General features: G+C 36.9%; 1 protein-coding gene across 1 annotated transcript in view; it reads left to right on the top strand.

The window, feature by feature from the left end:
• Window positions 1-26988, top strand: part of CCDC60 (coiled-coil domain containing 60) — a 65667-nt gene that overhangs the window by 16545 nt on the left and 22134 nt on the right. Inside the window, 3 exon segments of the mRNA XM_069795310.1 lie at window positions 9855-9938; window positions 13132-13223; window positions 26630-26809. Coding sequence (XP_069651411.1) covers window positions 9855-9938; window positions 13132-13223; window positions 26630-26809 — 356 coding nt within the window.

Raw genomic sequence — 26988 nt, 5'->3', positions numbered from 1 at the left:
ATAGAGCTCTGGAAGCTAAGATGTTTAATCAAATAAAGGTGTGTTTTTCCATGATATTGCTGTTCCCAGCCTTCATTGGTCCTGCCCATCCTCCTTAAGAACTATTTCCAAAAATCACTTTGTCCTTATATACAGGGCATGAACCACTTCTGGGTCTGGCTGCCCAGAGATCAGAGCTTAGTCTACTGTAAGGCTTCTAACAAATCATTGTTCATGTCAGATGGCTTCCAGACTTTGGCTGGCTTTGTCTATGTGGAAAAAAATAAGCATACCTCATCAGGTTGAGACATTCTAGAAATAAGTGCTGGGTAGACACAAAGCTAGCTCATGTAATTAGGAACTTAACATCTAATAATTTGACTCTATGAGGAAAATTCTCTAAGCCCTTTCTCTCCCCCCCTCCTTTCTTTAAAAACCTCGAATACAGGTGGATGCAATGAATTCTAATAAACCAACCTTACTAACATAAGCTATCAGGTGTTCTGAGACATCAGTAAAGCAAAATTGCCCGCATAAAGCTGATAATTTTGAACTCTACTTTCTGTCATGAAAGAGGTTTTCTAAAAATGTATGGAAGTAAGGGTCTTGGAGCTTGAGATAGAAGTTCTTGGGACTGATCCACTGTGTGTTCTGTTTACAAGGCAAAGCTGGGCTTGCTTATGCATCCCCAATTCCTTCCAGAGGTGAATTTAACCATAATTAGTTGTTCATTCTACCAATAGTTTTGCTGTCCCTATGCCAACTAAAAAGATTTTTCTGCTTTCTTAAGATCAAGGGAGTTCTGAGATCTAGTTTGTTTGAAATAATGTCCTTTAGAAAGCACAGCCAGCTCTTTCTTTCCTGTGAGTCTGGCATACTTGGCCAGCTGTTGTTTGAGAAACTTGTGCCAGGAAGCCTGTTATATTGTATTTTTTAATGTGGATTTTTTTTGTTGTTGGGGTTTCAAATTATTTTAGATCTTATGAAAAATGCTTGCTTAACAGTCCTTGCAGAATGATATTTTCTGTTTATCGACAAAACCAGTAGGAGTGGTTCATGTTTGCTCCCAGGACCTCAGGACCTCTCTCTCTCAGAGAATGCATTTCTGTGGGAAATAGATGCAGTGATGATAATGGTTTTGGCCCCAAATCCATTTATTTGCTAAGTGGGCTACAGCAACTGACAAGAAAAAAGACTCCAAAGCCAGTTTCGTTTACCTCGGGCTATATAGCATATCTCACTGCATTGTCTGCATTATATTGTCACTTGAAATTTTTTTCCATTGTAGGTCTGACAATGAAATAGGAAGTAGCTCATCTTTCTGGGATTTTTTTTTTTTTTCCTGGGCCAATGATCATACTTTTAGTAGAAGTCACCTCTGTTCCACTGAAAAAGTAAATAACTTTTTAGGCATGTGTGCACTTTAATAAGACCTATTCAAAACCTATAAGGCATATATTGCTGGGGGGAAAAATTGTGTTGTAATATTGAATTTTCAATAATTTTGAAATTCTAGCTAACGTGGCTGTGGTTTTAGAGAGCAAAGGCACTGCATTTGCTGGATTGATCCTTCATCGCCATCCTGTCTTTTTTGTCTGTTGTGTAGAGGTTACACATAACCGGTGTTGGTGGGACTGGGATGATACACTACCCCTGTGTGAAGGACTTAGTCAGTACTTGAGTTTAAGGTATAAACTGGGCAGGAGAGGAAGAAGGAATTAGCTACTGCTAGGGAAAGAGTGTATCTCAAAAAGACAGTTTACCGCTTAAAAATCAATGAGATATTGGCATCTTCCTAAACCGCCTAATTTCTTTACCTTTTTTTGTAAGGTAAAGAACTATTTGGTTTTAAGGCCTCTATTTTTGCTAATTCTAATTTTACTTCTGTGAAACGTTTAAGCTATTCAGACAGCACAGGTTGGTGTGAAGATTATTACACAGTAGTGTACTTTGTCTCAGGCTCCTGATCCAGTTTAGTATTTTGCAGTCTTTTGCCATTGCCAGCTGAAGTAACTCCTAACTATAAGATCCTGCAAGAAAGCAGCAGAGGAATGTCCTAGAAAAATTAGTGCTTAGCTACAGGCTACCTTGATGCTACTTCCTTGGTGCTGTGAAACTTGGTTTCTACTAGAAAATAGAATTTCATCTCGAGCTAAACTGGCTCTACTGGGAAGCAGGATAAAGCAGATAATCACTGTCAGACACTTTGTGAAGGGTTCGCTAATGGGTTGGTTGAGCCAGTCATCCCAGCATATTTGCTATGAATCTAGATGCAGAATTCTGGAGATTGAAAATAGCCACTCTGCTTCCCTCCAAGAAAAAAATGCAAGCAAAGGTCACTTTAGAGTGAAATTTCTTTTACCCAGCCCATAAAATAAACAGATTGTCCTGCTTACATATAAATGCCAAGACTTTTAAAGGAACCATTTGAAACTCTGAAGATCTTAAGGACCATGAGGAGTTGCGATAAGACAGAAAAAGGCAGAGGGCAAGGTGTCAACAGCACATCTGAAATCCACTTAAACTTCAGTGCTCAGCATCCACGTGAAGAACAGCTGTGGAATGTTAAACTAAAACATGGTTGAGGAGAAAGGAGGAGGTTCAGAAATTTGCCTCCTTCAGTGTTCTTCAGTGACACTGACAAATGCTGTAGGATTCAGACTGTGGAAGGGGATCTGGGACTTCCGGACTAAGATGCAAGCTTTTGGCTTCACAGACCTGCTTTCAATACCCTGCTCTTGTTCTATACATTTTATGTGACCAGAACAAGTCACTTACCTCGTCCTACCTTCATTCTTCATATATACAAAGAGGATAATACCACACTCCTACTTGACAAGAATGTTGTGAGGATTGATGGCTTAAAGGTGGTAAACTGCTAAACTACTACAGTAATGGGGACCATGTAAGTATTATAGATAGATAGGCTTTGGAGTCTTCACTGCTGCTGGATGCTGTTGTAGCCCCTGTAATCCCTCCATCTCTGCCTAACCAGAAGACTGTCCCATCCATCACACTCAGAGCTTAGCTACACATTTGTCACCTCCAGATGTGAGTATTACTATTCATATCTGGGAATGAAGCCAAAGGAGAGGTAAGATCTTGCTCTGTTTTATTAACACACTGACAAGAATAAGTGCTGTGCCTTAAATAATAAATAATTCCTACACTGGTGTTTAGTAAATAAAAGTCAGCATGGGAGAAATTATGGAAGTTCAGAAGGAAACAGGATGTCTTGGCATTTGGGGTATTTTTTTTCTGATCCCTGAGTAATGATGGGACAACTTGAAATTCAAACAACATAGTAAAGAGTTAACAATCTTTACAGCTGAGAACAGTGAGCAGTGGCCAAAACCAACCATTAACTTCTGCATGCACTGCTTGTTTATTGAACTAATATCCTTCACCCTCTCTTTTTTTTTTTTCTTCTGTAAGAGAAGTGCTTTTATTGTTCTTAACGTGGCTGTGTTCTGGTTTTGTGGTAATTTTCAACTTTGGTGTCCTTTGTCCTCTACCAGGTGGCAGTCATCATGCTTTTTATTCCATGGTTTTTATTGATTTGGTCAAAAGTAATTAAAGAGATAATTTGTTCTCAATTACATTTCCTTGAATTTCCTGAGGCTGGTAACTCTGCTCTCCAGCTGTGTCTTCCCCCAACTCCTTCTCAAATTAACTTTGTTCTCACTATGAAATAAAACAGAATAGCATGTTCTTTTTTTGCTTGTTACTTTTGGATTGAATAGAGAGTCTGTGCTGTAGCAGATATTGATCTGATAATTTTATTAGGTACTCCTGCCTTGGTTCATGAACTTTCATGTTTTTAGCATAGCATTCCAATAAGAAATCCTGTGTTAGACTAGCAGAAGTAAGAAACTAATTTTTTAGAGGTGTTTATAGATGTTTCTGCTTTCTGAGTGTCCTTTGTGCCTAAAGGGTTCTTTTCAGTACTCTTGTAATCTATTTTAAACTCTGCTAAATGCAAGAAGGAAGTGAGCACTACTGTGGTGCAAAAGGATTTTCTTTTTTTCAGTTTAGCACAGATTACATCAATTTGTAGTAGAATGGATTTTTGGCAATCCAAAATGCCTTTGGGACACTTGGTCTTCTGGAAGAAGATTTAACAAGGACATTTGTAATTCTGACTTCAGTAGGGGGAAATATCTAGAAAACGTTAGCTAAAGCTGAGTAATATTAATCATTGCCAGTATGCAACCAAAAATGTGAATAAAAGGCTTTGGGAGTGTTGCATGTACCTAAATTACTGGCACGTTGCCCAGAGACCATGTAAATGAGAGAAACAGAAGACAGAAATACAAGCAGTATAGAGAAATGTCATACAGAAGTGATAAATTTTTTTTGCTTGCTTATTTACATTGACTTCCAATGGCACATTTCAAAATTTTCAAATCATCTTAATGAAAAGACTTCATGGAGACGATAAAGATGGCAGCTCAAATAATGTAGTTGCTTAAGGGGTTAAAAGTAACGGTGGGGTAAATGCACTGATAACAATGGTAGTACAACTGAGATAAATTTGATCTAATTATTTTACAAAACTTACCAAAGTTATCAGAATTAGGTAAGTGTTCTTTGGAGACAAGAAAATAAAAAGGGGATTTCCCCAAGGAATACAAGAAAAGAAGTGAAATTGATGAAATAAACAATACCAAACTATTTGAGCTGGGTTTGTTGTGAAAATAACAGTTTTTTCTGTACATAGGCGTTCCATCACTATAATATCTGAATACTTCACAGATGTTAGTGAAAAAGAAGTGTTATTTTTTCCCATTTCAGACATGGGGAGTAGAGGCACAATGAGCTGTGGAGTTTGTACTAAAATTCGTTGTAGTGTTTAAAAAAAAAAAAAAGGTTCTGCTAGCTGGGATGAGGTGTTAAATGTTTTATTTAGCATGTCAGAGGAAATTTCTGACAGAGGTGAAATTAAATCTACTTATTCCGAATTTCATTCTCATGCCTTCACTAGCAGACAACCTCTCTCTCACTTTTCAGCTGTCTCCTTCCATTTTCCTGATATGTCTATATTGACAGTAATGTGTTCATTGGAGTGTAGAAGACCTAACAGGACTGGAACTCCCTCGCTCATTAAAACTACCCATGGTAAAACAGTGGAATGAATGCCACTTTCCGTTGATATTGGGACCATTTCTGACCAGAGACCAAGGAATGGAAGCTGCTGCAGTAGCTCCTATCAAGTGCTCTCCTTGGCAACAGAGATTCTCAACTGCAAAGTGCTTTGCATTATTGATATGGTACAGCACAACCTTAACAAATCAGGTATCTTGTCTTTGATGCTGATATATATTTATATCTGCAGATTTAGTTGTGGCTTTTTTTTTTTTCAGGCTGAAGCACTAAAATAGCATTACTCTTAAAGAAATCTTAATTTTCTGCAATATATTCTTAGTGAAGTCCTTTGCCTTGGAGCTTCTTGTGTTTAATTGAAAATCCTCTTTTGGTCCTGATGTGTGTTCCATGTTCCCACATTCTAGTGAAAGGGCAGAAAGGGTCAGTATTGAGCAGCAGCACTAAAAGAAGAAATGGGGGGAAAAAAAAAATCCTGAGTACTTGGCTAGAATACTACCTTTAAAATTCAACATTTAGAATCCCACTTGCAGAACAGAAGTAGTCATCTCTATATGTAGTGCTTCCCAAAAGCTTTCTAAACATTTTTGTAAAATTAAAAAATGTATTTCACCAGGTCAATCTTGCATTTGGATGACTAAATGTTGGCTTGTGATGAGGCTGTGCTGATTTATTTTCATCAAAACACATTCACAGTTTGCAAATGTAATCATAATGCTCCTATTCAAGTGATATATTAGAAGAAAGAAGAGTACAATAGGTGTGTCAATCTCCTATTTTTGACAACAACATATAAACTTAATGAGCTACCCAGAATGAAAAACTTCAGGAATTGCAAAGGAAACAAGGTTCTTCCACCAGCTTAAACAAACAACAACAAAAAAAATATTTGAAAATGTACAACCTGAAAGCATGCTTATTGTTCCTCAATTCTCCATCTATAGCTGGCAGATACACCATCAACTCAGGCTATTTCCACAAAAAGATTTGGATAAGAAAGCTGGAAATTCTCAAGACTTACAGAATGACATCTGCAAAGATGACAGGTGTGTGAAATGGAGGGAATGTTTAATAAAAGGAAGGATTTGTGAGAGTTGAACAGTTTTTAATCTCCAGAATTATTTAGAAGAGTAAGTGGAAGTATTTGGGAGTTGTTAGGTTAAAATCTAGAGTCTGCAGGAGGTGGTTTTCTACTGAAACAAGCTATTCAGAAGAATTTGTTAATCCAAAAATACTTTAAGAGCCTTCCATTTTCCTTCTAAAGATGAAGAGGACACACAAAGAGGAGCTGTCTAAGGCAGTAAGCAGGAATGCCAGGGCTTCCTGTGTGCCATTAACCACCTGTGGTAGTAGCACTGAAAGGGATTGCCTCCAGGTCCACTATAGACAATCAGGTGGCATCGAGCTCCACCTACCGCAGTATGGCTGTAGTTCATTTTACCTAGAGCTGCTGGATGTGGTCTCAAGAAAAATGACCGTAGTAATTTTCATGGAAAACTTTTGGGTCATTTCCTCATGTAATCTCACTTTAAGATGATGTTTCATAAATTACTTCATAATTTTTGTTGGTTTTTTTTAATTATTGTTTCTTACATATGGAGTTGTATGAGATTTTGTTACTTCACTATAATGAAAGCAGGAAATGATCACTGAAGCAGGCCTTTTGATGGCTTAAAAGCAAATTAGATGAACTATGATGAAAATCTTCATAAGTTGGAAACATTAAAAAAAAAAAACACAACACCCAAACTCAGATTGTCATGATGATATATTGTTGAGTTTAACAAATTAGACACACCAGTATTGTCTTCTTTCATTTTTTTATATCTGCACTGCAAATTGAGTTCTACTTTTCTATAATTATGTATTGTTACTGTTTTAAGCGCAGATTGCACCTTTTCAATACTTGACATTGTAATGAAAGATAATGTTGTAGAAAAGGAAGCTATTCCCTTCTGTTTCTATGATAAGGCTGATTGAATCACATTATCAGTGCCTGAGTGGAGGGGGTGGTGTTTGTGATACCTCCCTCCCTGAGCAACTGTGCAAAGGTTAGATAGGTTCACAGCTCTTTTTCCTTTCCTCATGAACTGGCAGAGCTGGCTGGCCAGAGGTAGGATGCAGGGAAATGTTGCACCTGAGAACTTTTCTTCAGTGCTCTGTGGCATTAGACACTTGAATATAGCTAAATGGCTCCAGACCCTATACTGGTGGTCAGTGTACTGATGCTTTCAAGCCATTGAAACCTTAGGGCTACATTCCACCACTCTTTCTTCCCTTGAATAGTAAGTTATACTGAGAGACTCTAATTGGTTTTAATCATGTCACTCAAGGTATTGCCAGCTGTAAAAGCAGTGGCACTTGGCTGTTGTCAACATTTTGCTGCTTCTGGAAAAAAAAAAAGTGTCAGGAGCAAAGCAGACTGGAAATTCTGCAGTTCCTGGAGTGTAAAATGCTTCTGCTCCAAGTCCAAATCAAATTTCTTCTAGCTTTCTCTTTAAATAAAGATTATGTGTGCAATTAAAAAAAAGTTCCACCAGCATCAGTCTGCTGCATGCTATTGCCAGAGCAGAGATGATGAGAAAACTGACACAAGTTTACAGTTTGGGGTTTTGTTGCTTCTTGTGTTATGGGTTGATGGTGTGGTAGTTAGCATTACAGATTACAAATAGACATGCAGTGCAGAGAAAATAGCCATATGGAAATAGTAACAGAAAAGGAGAAAGAGGATTCAAGAATGTCCAAATACTTAGAATTTCTTGGATTTTTCATTGTACTCTCAAAAAAAAATGTGCCCTGATACAAGTTAAATATTGCCCCAAATAGGAAAACTTTTCCAAATTTAAAACCAAACTGCTTCTGAGCTAGCTTCTCTGAAGGTGTTTCACCTACAAAGTCTTCTGTTCTGTCCATCTGGCACCTTTCTACCTTTAAGAGTACCCTGAAATTTAGAAGGGTAAATCAGATGAAATAATTATTTGTCTTTTAGCTTTATGTTCTGGATAGATCATTTGTGTTCATGAATATATAGGAATGAAGTTACAAATATTTCAGACTTCTTATGCTGGAAATGATTTATTTTTTTTTTAAAGGGTTTTGTTTGGCAACTCATTTCTAAAATCCAGTCTACTTCTGAAAGCCTGTTTTCACAGACAAAGATATTTAGTATTCAGAATCTGCTTCTTACTACAAATAGTTAAAATAAATACACTTTGATCTCTGGAAAAAAAATAAACCAAATATTGATGATTAGATTTATGTAATGACAAATACTTAATTTTTATTTTCCCTAAAGTTCAGTGTAACAGATTTTCCATACTGAATGCGTACTCATCCCCAGTAATCTCTGATTAGCATTTCCTACAGGTGAAGTATGGGTGCTGACTCAGGCTATAAAATGATTCCTCTCTTGTTCAGCGCATGAATGAGTTTTTCACAATCACTGAGGCGGACTCTGAGGTTCGTTGGTAGCCCTCTATAAGACTTGTGCTCCTGAGCAGTGTCAGTTTGCCATCTGTCTCTGCTGCTGACCAATCTTGGTCAAATGTGCCCCAATTGCATGAAATAGTGGAGCCTTCAGACTTGTCTTTGACTTTTCATTAGTTCATCCTTACGCTCTGGCTGCAGAAAATCTTTCCATTACAGCTACTTTGCTCTTAGTACCATTTTGGGTTTGAGTTTGCTCCCCACACACCCACCCCCCACACCCCCAAGTTTTCTACTTGTTTGTGGGCTGCCTCAGTCATTATATTAGAACATTGATATCTTCAGTTCTCCAGTGAGTGAAAATACCGTTCCTTACACTTTGAACCTTTGTTCTGCTGAAATGTTACATAGGAACATAAATTCAGAAAGAATTTTGTGCCTTCTGAAGTCAAGATTCCAACAAGCAAAATGCTCTGCTTTTAATTTTTTTTTTTAAATACTTGAATATTTCCAGGCTTTGTTCTGCTGTGCAAAAGCTATACAGCGTAGCAAGTATTTCAGCCGCAGCTTTGAGTCTGCTGTGCAGCCTTTTTTGTACATTGGCTCTACCCTGACTATATGGATGCAACTTGCTAGGGCCTCCAGCTTTGCTTTGCTTGGAATCAGTAAATTAGCTCTTTGATCTAAAACTAGTGCAGAAAGGAATTAGTGTTTTCATATCCTTTTAGCCTGAGCACCATACACTGCTGAGTGATCTAAAGTCTTTTATTAATCTACCTATACAATTTTTTTTTAATAGGAGGGAATATGTCTTCCTTCCACTTGAATAAACTGATGGTTGAAGGAGTTCTAAAAGTGTGCTTGTGCTTGGCTTCAGGGCTTTTTATGAGTCTGTGCCTTCTTTCTGGGTGAAAGCACAGACCCAAGAATAGTGGTCTATCACAGTGTGTATCTTCAGGGAAGAGCAATTACAGGTAAGTAATTTTCTATTCCTGGTTTTGGAAATTGGATTTTCTTTTTATGTTAGGCACAGTAGTCTATATAACAGTCTTCCAAGAGAAAAGTTACATTTTTGGAGCATTGAAGCATAGTAATTTAGAAAGTATGTATTCATTTTTCCCAGTAGCTTGTCAGCTGGTACTTCATATGAGAATCTATTTGTGCACCAAAGTTATTTACTGATATTTTAAGTTATTCTACAACTGACTAGCCATTATTTCTGCTTTAGTTTGCATCTCTGTAGAAAAATTTATTTGCACCACTTAGTTATGAAAACGATGACCTGCTACAGTATGGGTAACTGGCAGTATTTCAAATATGGTTACATGTTTTTGTTCATTTCTTAGGAACCAGTGAAAAAAGATGTGCAGGAAAAACCACCCAAAGAAGTGGCTGAGGTTACTACTAACAAGTGCTCTTTCAATCCAGAGGTGAGACTACTGGTGAAGCTTTGATTCAAGATAGAGTGAAAGAAGGCAACAGACAAACATCATGTTTTAATTATTCATATAGATGTCTGTTTGCTGAATTCAAGGTTTAAAGGGTTACTATAGCTAAGGAACCAGCCTTCTGCTGACTGATGAACATTTCATAGGTTTTATCTAATAAAACTCTTCCTGAAGCTATCAGAAAAAAATCACTGATGATGAAGTGAGATGTAGGGTTCTATTGTAATTTGGTAAAAATAGTGTTCTGAAAATTCAGTTTAGCTGTGTTAGTTATTCCATGTGTCAATTCTAGAAGACTGACCTTTAAACTATATTACAATTTAGCACAGAAATGGCTAATAGATCCAAAATGACTTTTTATTTCAAAAATTCATATTTTTACTAAAGTACTGTCGTGGTTTAACCCCAGCCAGCAACTAAGCACCATGCAGCCGCTCACTCACTCCCCCCCCATCCAGTGGGATGGGGGAGAAAATCAGGAAAAGAAGTAAAACTCCTGGGTTGAGATAAGAACGGTTTAATAAAACAGAAAAGAAGAAACGAATAATGATAATGATAACACTAATAAAATGACAACAGTAGTAATAAAAGGATTGGAATGTACAAATGATGCGCAGGGCAATTGCTCACCACCCGCCGACCGACACCCAGCCAGTCCCCGAGCGGCGAATCCCTGCCCCCCCACTTCCCAGTTCCTAAACTAGATGGGACGTCACATGGTATGGAATACACTGTTGGCCAGTTTGGGTCAGGTGCCCTGGCTGGGCATGAGAAGCTGAAAAATCCTTGACTATAGTCTAAACAACTGAAAACATCAGTGTTATCAACATTCTTCACATACTGAACTCAAAACATAGCACTGTACCAGCTACTAGGAAGACAGTTAACTCTATCCCAGCTGAAACCAGGACAAGTACATAGGTCAATATTGCACATGCTTAGATCTCAAAAACCTGAAGCTGAAAGAGCTGTTCCTTTGTGTGTTATGTAGAGCTGCACAAATTAACAATTGTTGAAGATCTAGCCTATACCTGGTTTTTCAGCCTTTGCCTGGTGTGACCTTAACCTACAATTTTAAATACTGAAAGGCTTGGAGATAATTTTACTTAAATGACAGTTTTTGGTCAGCACAGAACAGTTACTGTGGTGAGTCCGTTCTAATTCATCCAAGACTACCCAAGCGTATGCTCTATTTTGATGTGTACTTAGCCACAAATTACACTAACTCTGCATTGTTGCATGACGGGCCTATCTATCCCAAAGCAATTCAGGCCTTGTAAATATGAATAAAATGTTGGAATTAAACACATTTTAATTTCTCTGTGTGCATTTAACAATGTACCTGAATTTTATTTGACAATCCAGCAAAAATATTTACTTTTCCATGATGTTGTCTTTGTTAGCTTATTTAAAATCTGATCCATCTCCTTTCTCTTTAGAACAAAACTGAATGCCAGGCAGCTGATTAGATTGTAACCTTTTTTTAAAAGAGAAAAATAAAATGTAAACAAAAGAGGAAGGATGCTACATTTGCAATTATATGAAAACTGACAACTAACACTAATGATTTTTTTTAATTCTTTTTTTAGTTTTTCTTTAAGAAAGCAAGCACAAGTGTTAGGCTGACTTTAGCATCCAGTAACATCTCACCTATCATAACACAATATTTGATTTCCTTTTTTATCTAACTCAAATCAGTCAGATTTGTTGGAAGCTAACAAAGTTGAAAAGTAAGATGTGCTGTGGAAGTCCTGTTGAAAGGTGCAGCCTTGCCAGCTGTTTTACTGGCAGAAGCACTCTGGCTTGAATACCAGAAACATTCCACCAACCACCTTAATTTATTGTTTTTTCTCTTTTCAGTTCTCGTTTACAATTACTATTTTTATCTACACGTCTCATTAAAAAGATTTTTGTTTGCACTTTCCAGAATGTTCTCTTAAAGCTAAAAATGTACTAAGAAAGAGTGAAGTATGCAGCTCAATCTTATCATAGAAGCTGTTGTCCATACAGAGTACCAATTGTTTCAGCAACCAAGAACGGTACACTCAGGCATAATGATTTGAAGTAAGAGTTGCAGCCTCTCTTGAGTAGGCAAGCATTTTCTCTACAGATCCAACTGAGATCTGCAAAATCCTATTGTATGCTCTCCCAGGTGCATAATAAAGGATCTTCTTTATTTCCTTTACCAGCAATTTATTTTTCTGGACACCTTAGGATACTTACGAAATGCACGGAACTGCCTCAAGGAATATCTTGGGCTGCACCTCAGTCTCTGCACACCAGCACTATGCCTCCCAATGGATAGCAATCTAGCCATGCACTTTTTGAACATTGAGCACTGTCTCAGCTGCCTATTTTATTACCTAACACATGCAAAAACACTGCATATGCACAGCATGCAATCATAATTCTATGAAATTGATGCAGCTGTTCTCTGGAAACCCCAAGGGTACTACTGCTAAGCCAGGGCTAGTTCAACAACAAATACAAGCTTTCATCTCCCATGTATTTCAGTTCCATAGCTACTCAGAAGAAAAAATGTTGCAGGCATTTTGAACAATATACTAAGTAGGTGATTTTAATTCCCCTATGTAAAATTGCTGACCTGGTTTGTACACTCTTAAAAAAATGAGAGAAAGAAAATAATAAAACCATTATGTTCTGTGCTCTGAAACCAACTATGTCTGTGGAGCTTTTCTTATTGTTTTGTTTTTTTACAGATGTTATTCTCCTTGTTTTGAGCCTGATTTGAAAATTTTTCTGGGTTGGGACTTCTAAAAGATTTTTCTCCTATGCATGCTTTTTGTAGTTTGTTAATGCATAAGCACCCACAGCAGTCATTCCTTAAGTCTAGGCCATTGAACAATCTCTTCTTCCTGTCTCGTAGTTTAATGAAGCTCATGAGTGCTTAACTGCCTATAAAGATATCTGTCAAACTTGAAGTCAGCCCACGAATTAAAAGCTGTTGGAACACAGGTACACATAGGCATGCACAGCAGTATCATGTAAGACTTGTTTACATGCTTGTGAAATGACACAATGCTGTCCCAGAAGATGATCATCTCAGAAAATATTTGGTGATTAAAACTGAACCCTGAGACTGCACATACCTTCTCTATGCTAAGCTCTTCTTAATTAATACTGTCATATTTATTTTCAATTTGATCACTTTCAGTCTGATCCACCAGAACCAGTGAAGAGGGTCTCCCCATTTAGAGAAACAGGGAAGGAGCTGAAGACTCTTAGTAAAGCTCTAGCTCACTCAAGGTAAGGGAATCCAGAGCACACAGAATTGGGCCAGTCAATGCTAAAGGAATCTTTGGTTCTGTAGTGGCAGCAGTTCAATCATAGGTGAAATAATCAAATGTACTAACAGCTTAGAAAAGATAGTTTACAGTTCTTCCTTTATAGGCTTTATGCAGACTCAAAATGTTGTCAATGCTGTATGAATGATTGATAGCTCTGTCTATATCAATACTATATTGTTTTAATGTTCTTTATAAAGGTGCTTGTTACTTCTTTGCAGTCTTTTGCATGACACAGTGTTGTGCCAAGATTTGGTAATAAAGTAGTAAAAAATGAGCAATGTTAGGACATATAATGTGATATTACATGATAGAAAATCATAGCGAAAATATCTACCACTATTATAGAAACATCTGCGTGGACTCATTTGAAATTTACCAACTTGAGTCTCAGGAAGATGCTGACATGGAAGGAATGATTTTTGTGCCCCTTACCTTGATGGATAGTGAGCTGTTATAATAAGATATGGATTTGGGATCTTATATACCTTTTAGCCAGCAGAGTTTGGACAGCAACCGTTGTTTTATGGGACTGACCACAGAAAGTAGCTGGGTGCTCATGCTTTTCCTAGAAAGTATCTTCTGTTGCCACTAGACACAATAAACTTCTGTCCCAGCAGGGCATTTCTTATGGTCTCACTTAAAAAAACCAAAACAAAAACCGGGAGGGCCTATTGGTAATAGGCTTTAGCAAAGAGTACTCTCCCATTTAGGCACTCATACTCTTAAATGTACTTAGGGTGTGTTGTCACCCGTGTTTCACCATAGTCACTGCAGGTGGTGCTTAAGTTGACAAGATTGAGGCTTGAATATGCTTTTCTGTTGCAATCACACATTCTGCTTGCACTCCAAACTTGCCTACAGAGACCATTCACTCTATTTTCTCAGTATTAGCTTAAACAGTTGCTAAACTGCATAATAAGCCTTGCAGTAGGTGACTCTAGGGTTTTCTAAATTTTCCTGGAATCTTCTAGTTTTCCTGATGTGAGTGTTAAGCTAAGAAATGAGATTCATTTGCAACTGAAACAGCAAGCAGTAGTACGAAAAGATGATTTACATCTGGCAAGGTTTAGCAACAGCCTGCTGCAAATAAAACTGACAAATTACCACTGCCAGCCCCAGCAGGGTACAGATTACACAAGTGTTTACAAGGTTCCTAGACTTTAAGTCTTTGAAGAGTGTTCACTCAATAAAAGTAGTTGAATTAAAGCAAGCAGCAATAAGACAGACATCTATATAAAAAATTATTAATTAGGTTAAATCTAAGCAAATAGGGCAGTCAAGAACATATGATATTGTATTAGCATAATATATTGAAGACAAATTAGGCTCTTGCATTGTCTGGCTGAGATTGTAACTGCATAAAACTCAAGGAAGTTAGAGAAAAGTAGCTTCTTTGCATGTGGTACTGTAGAGGAATCAGAACTTTACATTTCACAATAATGTGTTTTTAAATATTCTCAAATTTTTACATCAGAGCAATTTCTGAATGTTATACTAGTTACTCATGATAACATTAAATTTCACATTCTTCCCTTTTATCTTTCTCTTCCCCCAATTATTTTTATTATTCACTTTGTTAATTCACTTTTAGTGAATTTTTCACTTGATAAACTTGGCCAAAAATAGTAATAAACCATAAACAAAATAATAAATGCTGTGTACTTTGAAGGTTGGATAAGCCATTTTAGTAAAGCATGACTTGTTTTTGCCATAAATCCACTGTTAGTTATGTTTGACTGCCTGCATTCATTGTTTATTGCTAAATTTCAGTGGGATTGTCTCCTCGAGGTCAAGTTAAAGTTCTTTTGATGATAACCTGCCAAAGATCAGTTTACTTCTTTATATATGAGTTGCAGGTGCTTGGACCTTGCTTTTGGTTGCTTTACATCCTTTATTCTCAGATGAGTACGATTAAAAAATACTTGCAAGTGTTCTACAGGATGAAAATTACTATCACCATGGGTATTAAAAGGCTTGATTTTTTTAAATCTTAGCAAATTGATTTGTAGACATTTGGATGAAGCAAGCTGGACCACTCATTTCATTATAATTTGCAGTTTGAATAATTGAAGTGTCAAGGTATTGATCCTAACTCTTGGCTGAGCAGCTAACTTTTTATGTACCTTTGTGCAAATCACTTGACCCCTCTGCAGCTCTGTCAAGTAAATTGTAAATTGGGCTTGGAAACTAGACAATGTATCCGAACTAAACTCACTGCATAAATATGTAGCTTTTAAATTGATATGGATGGCAGAGTGTGAATGAGGATTGCTTTTGTTACTGAAAGCAAAATTATTTTTTTTTACATATGGGGATATTTTTTCTTGCTATTTTCATGTAAATTTTTTAAATTTTTAATCTTATTACCACTATCTTACGCTTTTAGGAATGTTTGATAAATCTTGTGATGCCTAGCACTCAAATACATGCCAGCATTGTCGTATTCATCTCTGCAGCACTGCTAGGTGTTAGGTGGATAAATATTATTACTCCCATAGGTAAACTATGAAAGTCACATTGGGGATGTAAGGTTAATTATCACTGGAACATCTACAATTGGAATTTGGGTGTCTCAGGTAACTGAATGCCTTACTTATTCTTCTAGACTTCAGTGATGCCTCTGTTTCTCTGATTTTTATTTTTATTTTCAGAACTAGCCTACTAAATTAGAAGCTTCAGGGAAAGACTTCTTAAGACATCCAGCCCATTACTCTCGGTGAATGCAGTTGTTTCCTATAACAGATGAAGTGTTTAGTCTAGCCTACTTTTAACTGAAAACATTTCTGTTTCCTGCACCACATTATGATAAATGCAGATTTGCCTTCCACTGAATTTTTAATGGTAATGCAATCTGGAAAATTATGTTAAATGTAGATTTTTAATGATGTGAACAGATTTGATCCTGATGTGTTTTGATGTCATATCTTTTCTCTGAGTTATTAAAAACCCAGATTTCAGTCTTTCAACCCTTCTCACCTCCAGAAGCTAATACAGCTAAAGGGACCAATGAGATTATATTCCTTTATGTACATTATCAGCAGAATTGTCTGTTGTGTCCTGATCAGTTGTACTTGCACCACACCTGCAGAGGATAGTGATGTTGTGCAATTGTTCTTAAATACCTAATTTGGCTTACAGAATCCTTTTTACTGCTGATGCAGAAGATGGAAAGAACCGAACTCCATTTTAATATCCCAAGCAGAGTTTGAAGTGCTGATAAGTAAGAAAATACCTACCTGTTAAAGCATCTCCAACTCTGCCATCTTCTTTTGGTCCCCTAAATTTAATTCACAGTTGCATTCAAAACTAGCTTCGTGTGATTTCAAATGCCTGGGTGGAAATATTCCTGACCACAAGTTTTCCATGACAATTGAAACAGATGGAAGATGAAGAAAGGGAAGACTTAATCTTGTGCTACTGCACTAATAAATGTATATTTACTTTTTACATTTACTGAACAGTAAATGATATATTTACACACATTTGGTTTTTGAAGATCAGAAGCATGGTCAGGGTGTAGTCAAAGCTGCTTAGTACACTCAGGAGAAATGTGCCTTTTTGCTCTTGTGTAGGCAATGGTCACTTTAATACTAGTTTCTGGAAAGCACTGCTGTCTGAATAAATGCTCAAATGAAGTTTGCCTGTCATATTGTGTAATACCACACATTCTTTATATTGTAATCCCAATAGTGATCCTGTAACACACCTGATATAATTTGTTCTATTTACTGTGGCAATTAAATCATGAATCCCACATATCTTGTATTATTTATGAAGTAAAGTATGATATGAGCTGTAACGGCCATGGAGAAATTTGATTGAGAAGTCAGGGAAACAGATTTTTTTTGAAATATGAACTCACTTTCTGAAATGCACAGTAGCCAAATGACCTAGTATGCAGAAAATATCCAACAGAGTTAAAATGTGGAAATCAAAGGTACACATTAACTGTTTTTTAAATTTTTGTGTTGTGTAAGCCTGGAAGTTCTTTGAGTGTCATTGTATGACTTTTTAACAGTGAAAATGTTAGCCATTCATCTTGAGTGTTTCCACAATGTTATTTTGACTAAATCTGCATGTAGAAAAAAGAACAGCAAGAAGAGCAAAGAAATCAAACCCACAGACTTTTTAACCAAATATTGAGATGTGAAGTTGGGGGAAAAGATAATTTCAAGTGCGAATGACTGCACTGCTGGTTTGGACCCAAAGGACATGTCAGCAATACTTCTTAGTAACAATTTCAGACAATAGAAAAGGAGCTATTTTAGAAAAAAAGCAGAGTGGAAAATGCAAGAAAGAAAGAAAGAAGAAAACTGGAGTTTTCTTCTCCAGGGCAGCAACTTTTAATTTCAATTAAAGCAGTCAGGCTAGCAGAGCAGCATGCTAATACATACTACAGGGAGTCAGTGAATACAAATGACCTTTGTAGATTTGGTTTTTTGCTGCTTTTCCTCCTCTTGATTGAAAAGGAACACCCAGCAGTTGTCTTAATTGGACGATAATTGATACATATTCACAGGAAGTAGTGCCTGTGATCTTGCAGCTTGTTTGTATGAAAGAGTATAATGGAACAAACTGTGAGGAAGTTTTTTAATGATGACAGTGACATAGCACAGCTGTATGAATTATTTTAAAATTATCTCAAAAATGGTTTAAGAGTCATTACTGGAACAGACTTAGCTGCATTCATAAAGCTTTAATATTCTACCTTACACATTAAAAGCATAATTAAACTGAAGATAAACCTTATAATTATGACCTCATACCTCCTCTCAGTAATACTCTCTTATACTTTCTTGAGTCCTCATGATGATAGAGGATGATGACAGATGCAGAGGTTGCTCAAACTACTCATCTTTCAAAACTGTCAGTCACTAGTGCCAAGTAGAAAGTTGTACCAGCTCTTCCCTACTGATGGGTTGTACCCAATTGCTTTAGGGAGACACCTGCCAGTGTTCAGATACCATTTTACCTAAACACAGGATTAAAATTTAGGAAGGAATTTGCTTATCTTTGTGCAGCATAAAATGAAAAACCATTTGGGAAATCTGTAGATAGTGATCAGTCCTTTTCCTTTGTAGATCAATAAATGTTACTTCCAGTGGAGACTGCGCATGTAGACACAAAGCAGCTCTGACTTACTTGACTAAGTACTTCCCAATGTCAGATTCAGTGGGTGGAATACAGTATGGCAGAAATGACACTTTGTCCTTGAGCATTCAAATATTTTTAGCTTTGAGCTAAGAATTATGTTTTCATTTCTATTGCTATTCTTTCTAAAACTAAGCAAACCTGAGAAGTGCAGCCCCTTTGAAATGACATTCAGCTCTGAGAGAGATCCTTTCTTATTGTTTTGTTCCAATGACATCTGTAAATGGGATCTGGAAATAATGTTAAGTAATCCATGCTTGCATGAGGACATATTGTACGAGAACCAAGAAAGTAGATGTCTTTATAACTAATAAATTGTAGGAAGATGTAGGAACAGTTACACAGCAAAAGAGGTTACCAAAGCAAGGGAAGCTTGTAGTTGTTAATCCATAATAAAAGCAGGTTGCCATCAATCACTTCTGTAGACTAACTCAGCCCACAAAGACCGTGCAAGTGTGCTGGAAATACTCTTGTTAAACATTACCACAAAAAAACAGTGCTTAAAAATAAGCATATTGCTTCAAATGACAGTAGCTGAAAATACTTTCTTTGTGTGAAAAAGGAGGTAGGAAAGGTGATAGAAACTGGAAGCTGTGCAGTGACAGTCATCTAAGCATAGGTGCACATGTAAAAATGACAAGTTGTGGTCATCCTCAGCTGATGGTGTCTAGGAGTCCACAGCTCTGAGCTGCAAGCTCAAAGGGAAAGTGTCCATGCCATTCCATGAGCCAGTCCAAGCCTTTACTTGCAAAAAGGGCATGTTAAACCTCTGCATTGCATTTCCGATAGTTTGAGGAAAATGGCTCCCATGGATCTGTTTCACTGTGCTGTGCTAGTTAAATAAAACTAAATGTCAAACTGCTGGCATTCAACTGGATTCAACTGGATGCTTTTTATGTTTTAAATTAGAAACTGGATGGCTCTTTAAAATGGTTCAAGTTTCCTGAAGGCAGATCTCTAAAAGTCACTCTGCATGCAGAAAGCCCAGCCTCTACTAATGCATTCTTTATGCCTGCAACAACAGTTAGACTGACTGTTACCCCAAGAGCCATTTCTCTTACTTCTTTTCCTGCTAGTGGCTGTGTAGCTGACTTTAATACAAAACCATTTAAATTTTGTGATTGAAATGGCAGCTACTACCAGAAGATTTTAAATGGCAAGAAATGTGTTATTTTTGGAGTTTTGGTTATGACCTTGTCTGTCCTTACCTGTGAATCTATACTGATCCTATTCTAATATATGCAGACAAAAAAGATGTTAGTGTTTAGAGGTTTTGATAAGTTGGCATTTCTTAATGCATACTGTTTACTGGAAGATACAGTGGAGTCTGTAAAAGCAGGGAGGAGAGGCAATGTAGAGTTAAGAAGCAAAGAAGAGACTGAGGCAGTATTAACTGAGAAGGTGAAATGTTTATCTGCCAATATTAGTTTCCAGTGTATTTAATACTTCATGTCAGTTGCTTGGAAACTAGTGTTTTGTGCCCTTTTGCTGCTTGGCAGAAATCACTCTTAATTGGCATGTTTCTAGTACTGTCACTGCTGGCAGTTTGCAGCTTTTTTTTTTTTCCACAAGCAAAAATTTTCTTTTACCTGAATGATGGCTCACATTAATTAGACAGCAGTCATGAGCAAAGACAACCATTTAAGTGTATGGATGTATGAATCATTATCTTTATCATCAATCACTGGAAAGGCTGCTATTCCCATCAACATTTCTGCCTTTCCAGGCTGTTCATTTGAGTCTCAATCTCCTTTCCTTTTGTGCAAAAATATGTTTGTGTTTGTTTGAAATTTTGTAAGTAGAAACAGTTCATTGCTTATTAGATTTTGCTATCTATCTAAACACAACAGTCTAATGCCACATACAAAATTACACATTGTCACTGAATGTTTGAACAAAGCTAACACTTAAAATGGGTTTTCCATTATTTAGTAGTAAAATGTCATTGCTCTGTAAATACCTTTATGTGGTAAAGCAAGACACTAGATCATGGGGAGTGGTTTCTACTTTCACATGAAAATCTTGAACCAGCAGTATTTCCTGGTAGAGGATCAGGGACCTCAGTGAAGTTCCACTTAACAAGCAGTGAGTTTTTATTGGTAATATGAACATAAAGTTATTATTGTACATTCTTACAGCAAGAAAATGGAAAGCCCAGAAATCTCCAGATGATTTTTTCTTTTGAAGTTTTCGTAATAGTTTCCCCACAGCTTTGTGGGAAAGAATTTAAAGCAAAGCCTTGAAATCTCACAGATTTATTTTTCTGCCCTTTATCAGTACAAAGCTGTCTTCTCTGTGCTGCTTTGGAAGTAATTCCCCCGCTCACTTTTGTTTATGTACTTCTCCAGAGACACCGAGAGCTGGAAACCTAAATGTGCCTACCCCCAGAGAAAACTTTTATATGAAGATCAACAGGAATGGGGGTTGCAGCATGGCAGGAGTGGAGGGGGGTGTATGTGTGCATGTTCTTGTGTTCTGGGACTTCTTAAAAGAGAAATTGCTGCACTCCATTCTTTCTAGGTTGAGAAGAACACATTTCCAACTAAAAATAAGCCAGTTTTTTGCTATGTTGGTTTTCGTACCTCCAGGTAGCCAAATATGTTTGTGCTTCTCAATGTTAGACAACCTCTCCTCATTTTCAAAGTAGACGTTCTGCCTCATTTCACAATGGAAGCAGCATCTTCTACATTTTAATGTTTTTGTAGTTAATTCAAAACCACTCTGAGACATCTTTAAATATGCAGTGATGCATTAACACATTCACCTGGTGACATTTTTTATAGTAGTGTGGGGTGTTGTTTTGACTATTGAATATCCTTATTTCTTGTTGCACAACCTTCTGTGAACTACAGATGATTTATTTGATGGTCAGATTTTCATGTGATAATATGCATCTTTCCCATTATGCAGATACTGGAGGTTTTTTTTAAACAGACATTTGAGTACAGAATATTGTACTCATCTGCAGGAGAATAAAATGGGAATCTATATCTGAAATAATGTGGGTATTCCAGATCGTTTGTATGTCTTCAGCTACTCAAGACAGATGTTGATATGGTACTACTTCAGTTCCTTGCCAAAATGGTTAATGGTTCGGTATCGTAAATGATCGCATATGTCTGAGTTTCTATGGGTTAGTAACTACATTTGGTAGATTTTAATGTCATTATCATCTGGGCTTCACTGAATTTGGGAAGGGTAGATGTATGAATATTTACCCATTTGGTTCTTGCTGTGTAATTACTCAGCCATTAAATAGGAGTAGTAACCAGTGTGTTGCTGATTCTCCGTTGCCTCATGTATATGTTTGCATCTCTAGCATGGCTGTAAACACTACCAAACCAGAATTTGTAATTAATTTACATTAGTATCTACATATTAATTGTGAATAGTTGCAAGCTTTTTCTTGTCCACATGCTAAGCTTTCAAGATATGACCTGAATGCAGAGCTTAATAGTAGGACTTGCTAGCTCAGACTCACCACCATGTAAACTTAACTCCATGGCTTTCGGTAATTTCAGAAGGTGGGTAGCATATGCACCCTGTAATAGTTCACTTAAAGTATACTCAGTGAGTGACGCACTAATTCTCATTTACGATGAGACTGCCTTACATCACTCAGGAAAGGTGTGAAGCAGTCTTAATGTAAATGAATTTGGGACATACTGGCATAGATTACAACGCTGAATGTAAGGCACTAAAGAACTGAGTGAAATGGTCAGCAGCTCCAGTATTTAAGAGAATGGAACAGATTCTCCACTGGTATAAATCAGTATCACTGTTGACAGTTTACAAGAAATGCAGAGTTTGCTCTCCTACTGTTCTGTGTGTGCTTTGTAAATCAGAAAAGCACTGTGTGCATATGGATTTTCTTTCATCTTGGCACTTCCTGCTGTTTTAAAATTATTAGCTATTTAGGTGTTACACCACCTTGTCAGAAAGTTAAGGGACATACAAGAATTACTACAGCTATTAGAATGCAGCAACAGCTCACATGGAGTCTGACGTGTTAATGCACATACACACAACATAGTATTTGGGGGGACTGGAATGATAAAAAAATAAGTATCCTAACTGAAACAGCAGTGAGGACAGTAACATTTAATCAATTGAAATCTATGAGGATGCAGGTGTTAATGTTTGTGCTCCTGCAGAGATTACTGTAGGATCCCTAATAACTTCAGGTTGTCAGAACTTCCATTTTATTATATGTTCAAAACCACAGACCACCTAGTACCACAGTGCCCCCTAAAACTAGGTAAGAGCATAGATTTCAAGTTTAATCCAAATGAAGCAAGCTTGCTGCTCTCACCACTTCCTTCAGTGGATATTTCTTTGAATTCTTCAGGATCCAAATACTCGTTAGCCTCATTTGAGATTTGTGATGGGGTCACAGCTCATGATGGCATAACTGCAAATAATGCTAAGTGTTCATTTAGAAGAATTATACTGGGTTTTAATCTATGGTTTTAGTCTGTAATGTTCAGAATACGGTTTAGCTGTATTTACTGTAGTTTCAAAGTTATTGCCTCCTGTGCTTCCTGTTTTATACAGAAATGGATTGTTGTTTGTGTTACTTTTTCTGCTATCGAAAATATTTACTCAGAATGCTTTTAAGTGGCAGTGTGCATAAAATTGCCCTTGCTTTTCACCTGGGAAGTCTTAGCTCATATTCAGTTTGTCACTAGTGCAACAAGTTAGGCAGTACCCAGCTGATACTCACCTTGCAACACCCTCAGCAGGGTCTGGCCTCGCGCCCAAAGAGGAGCTTTCACTGGTCTAGTAGGGAGTTGTTGCAGATGCAGATTGAAATGCTTTTATGAAAATATAGGAAATTGTGTTTAGAGACCCTGTGCTCTCAGTGGTCTTCAGAGCAATGCCACGTTGGTTTCATTTATATTTACAATTGGCTATAGGCCTCTGGAAAAAGGCTAAATTCTTTCTGTATAGCATCTGGAGCAGGAGATGTTCAGTCATTAGCTTTATTGGTATAAAGGCTGTATTCATTAAGAAAATTGAATAAGCCATTTTCCGTGATCAGAGAAATATGTATGTAAATTGTTTGATAGATACATAGTTATTTTACTTACAGCTCACAATTTTTGTTCACCATGCTCATAACATAATGTTCAGCTTTAGAGCGACAGAGAATCAAGCTGGTATAAATGGACTGCAACTTCTTTGCACCTCAGGGAATGGGACAGGGAGATAAGCAGGAAGAGTTAATGAGACTGAAGGACCCCTGTAACACCACCCACTGCATCCAATACAGTTGCTTAGTACAGGGACAGCCACATGGGTGTGCAGCCTTCTGCCTATCTTTCTAGCAATTCTGTTCAGGCTGGAGTTATACCAGCTTTACTTGAGCAAGGATTTGGCATCACATGTTCAGGAGTGCATGTCATTCCTTTAAACATCTCCCACTGAATTTGTTTACCTACAAAGTAGATGTGAGGTTGTTAACTGTAAAATTTGATCTTCTGAGACAAATACACCCTTAGTATGATTCCTTTGAATTTAGTGATGATGGCCCAATGTACTTAAATAAGGTATACTTAAACAGAAGATAAAAACAACTGGTAAATATCTAGCGTGTTTTTACCCTGATGTAAAGGTTTCTGGCATTGTTATTATAGCTTCTTAATGTTCTTCTAGCACCTAAATTATAATTAAGACAAATTTATGATTTCCTTTTATTTTTATGAGTCATTTCTCACTCAAAGAAAAGCACCAAGAATCTCAGATCTTATCGGGGAATTGAACTTTTACTGCTACTTTAATGGCCTTGTATAACAATTAACTGATGACCTTGAGTCCCTAAAGGATTTAAGGAGTAATTTAATAAGTACGTAGTTACAACAAGCACTAAAAATATGCTTGCTTCTCTATGTGTAGTACACTACTGGGTCACTCCTTTGCACATGTCATTGACCCTTATCTATAATAATATAATCCTGTAGAGAGAACATGAAGTATTCCATGGTACATTATTACTGTTCAGGAAACTCTTTTGATTTTCATGCTGATAAAGATATTAACTTAGAAAAATAAGACAAATCCTTTTGTCTGAATGGCAGTTGAAAATCTGTGTTGTGACTACAGTTGACTGAAGCTCAATTACTTTAATAAATGTATTCCAAATTTCATCTTGATTACATTTGCATTTTAATGAATGATTCTCACCTACTTGTCAAATAGGCAGCCCAGCTAAATTTATTAAGTTATTGTATAAACAGGGTATTGTGATGCCAGAGTTTAAATGGAGAAATATTTGATGTCCTGTTCCAGCAATATACTGTAAATCTACAGTGTAGAAAAGTACGTTGGTGACCTCTGTATTTTAAGTTTGGATTTATTTTACTCTTTTTCCTTACAAGAGTCCATGAACCTTTAGGGTCATTCATAAATATCCCAGAAATAATTCTATGGAATTATGAGAGGACTTTTTTGGTATAAATCAGGTAGTTATTACAGCTTTATATGCTGCATTTCCGTTAATTCTATGTTACTTCTTTTTCCATACTTGGAGACTGTAGAGATACTTTTTGTAATACCTGGGACATCAAGGAAGTCATAGACTAAAAATATTCATTCACAAGTGTGCATAACCCTATTCCTATGGGTGTATGAGAGTGATCATTGATTTTGGTATATACATATTAAAGCCTTCTATATTAGATAAACCTTTAAAAAAAGTACTGATTGTACTTGCCATTTATGCATCTTTCTCCAATAATACTGGTTATGGCTGTTAGTCTAAAAGAACTTTCTAGTTTATAATGTATCTTTCTCTATCACTTGTCTTTGAGTCATGTAATAACCTCATCGTTCGCTATTTGTGGCATTATAATACACAGCTACAGCAGGGCTTTTGAAGAAGGAATACTTACATTAGTGTGTGCAGAAATGTAGAAAAAGCACTGCAAAGGGGAAAAAATATTTTTACATACAAATATCTTGAGAGTTGGCAGACAGGAGAGAGAGAAAACTACTGGAAAAAGACATAAAGCAAGAATTTGAGGCCATTAAATGTTTTAAAGTATTCCAAGAGAAGTCTGTTATGCAAAATACTAGGTTCTTATGAAAAACATTAAGCCAGTCTGAAACGACTCTGAAATCCTTATGTTTTTCTGAAGCATGCAGCATTTCTTCTCAGGGACATCTTATTTTCTTATGGTTTTTTGGTGGGTTTTTTAGTTTTTCCAAAGTTAGTATAGGAATATCTAGCAAACAGATCATCTAGCTGAACTGGAAATATTTTCAGGCTTGTATTTATAGTTGCTGGACTTAAAAAATAATGTCAACAAAACCAAAAAGCCAATCCCCAAACCATTAAATTTTGCAAGTGGTTTTTCATCAAGGGAAGCAAGGAGGGAGTAAACTGTGCTCCCCTCGAGAACTGGTGAATTTGGTGCCTGAAATTTGCAACCTATATGACCTTCAGGTGCTTTAATACCTATCTGGTAAGAAAAAGGAATTATTACTTGTCAGTAAAACAAATAAGGCCCAGCTTTCAAGCCTAGATTGTGTTTGAAAGAATCAATACAGCCTGATGACACTTCATTCAAAAGTCAGCAATACATTAACTTAAAGGGGTGTGTCCTATACCTGGATAGTATGCTCGTCTAACTTGGATCAGCTGCTACATTCTTAATTTTATATTTTAATCTCAGGCTGTAGAGTAGTTGGGTGCCATATCTCTTTCACTGCCCTAGCTCACCTTTTCTTTTTCTTTTTCTTTTTTTTTCCTTTTTTTTTTTTAAATCTCTTTTGTCATCCTACAGGGAGTGCATCATGGTTTCTTCTTTATTTTCTTCTCTTGCAGTAATACCCTGCCTGTTCAGCTCACTCACAGGCTTCACTGGCACCTTTCTTGTTTCTAACAATGCAGCCTTCTGACAGCGAGTGGAGTTTAGCATTAGGGCAGTGCCTGTCAGGCTGACAACTGAGTTAAGACAGTGAGGGGCCCAATGAGCAATTGGCTGCTATAAATTAGAACTAGGCAGGAAGTTCTTAAATCAAGTAGTGGACAAAGTGGTGTTGAGTTCAAGACATCCAATAGGTATACTGCAGAAGGAAATACTAATGTTGAACTCTTGTATATAGAAGAATATGAAATCTCTGTTAAAAATTAAGTTGGTGGGCATCAGAGAAATTAATCAATTTGATAGTGTGTCTTTAGTACACTGACCAACTTGTGATGACTTTCTGCAGGCATCATATCAATTCTGTGAAGCAAGGTGGAGAATACTTTCATATACTTCACCAAGAATCACTGGAGAGGAATAACAGACAGAAAGCAGCTCAGCAGGCTCAGAGTACGAGATGGAGGACTGAGTTCCAGGCACCCGAATATTCCTCTGATGTGGAGGAGTCAGAGGAAGAAATAAACATGTAAGTCAATTCAGAGGGCTTTTGGTGGTCTGAGGGCAGTGGTTTTAAAAAGCAACAGTTTCCAGTTTCTGTCATTACTTGGTATTGAGGCAGAATATTACTACTTGTGTGAACTAGAAAGAGAAAATGCTTAATATCTGGGTAAGTGAGCAGCTGTAAACGTAGCAAGCATGGAAGAA

Source organism: Haliaeetus albicilla, chromosome 10 (assembly GCF_947461875.1).
Source record: "Haliaeetus albicilla chromosome 10, bHalAlb1.1, whole genome shotgun sequence".
Taxonomy (NCBI): domain Eukaryota; kingdom Metazoa; phylum Chordata; class Aves; order Accipitriformes; family Accipitridae; genus Haliaeetus; species Haliaeetus albicilla.
The sequence above is the reverse complement of the archived record's forward strand: the minus strand, read 5'-3'. Positions and strand labels throughout refer to the sequence as shown.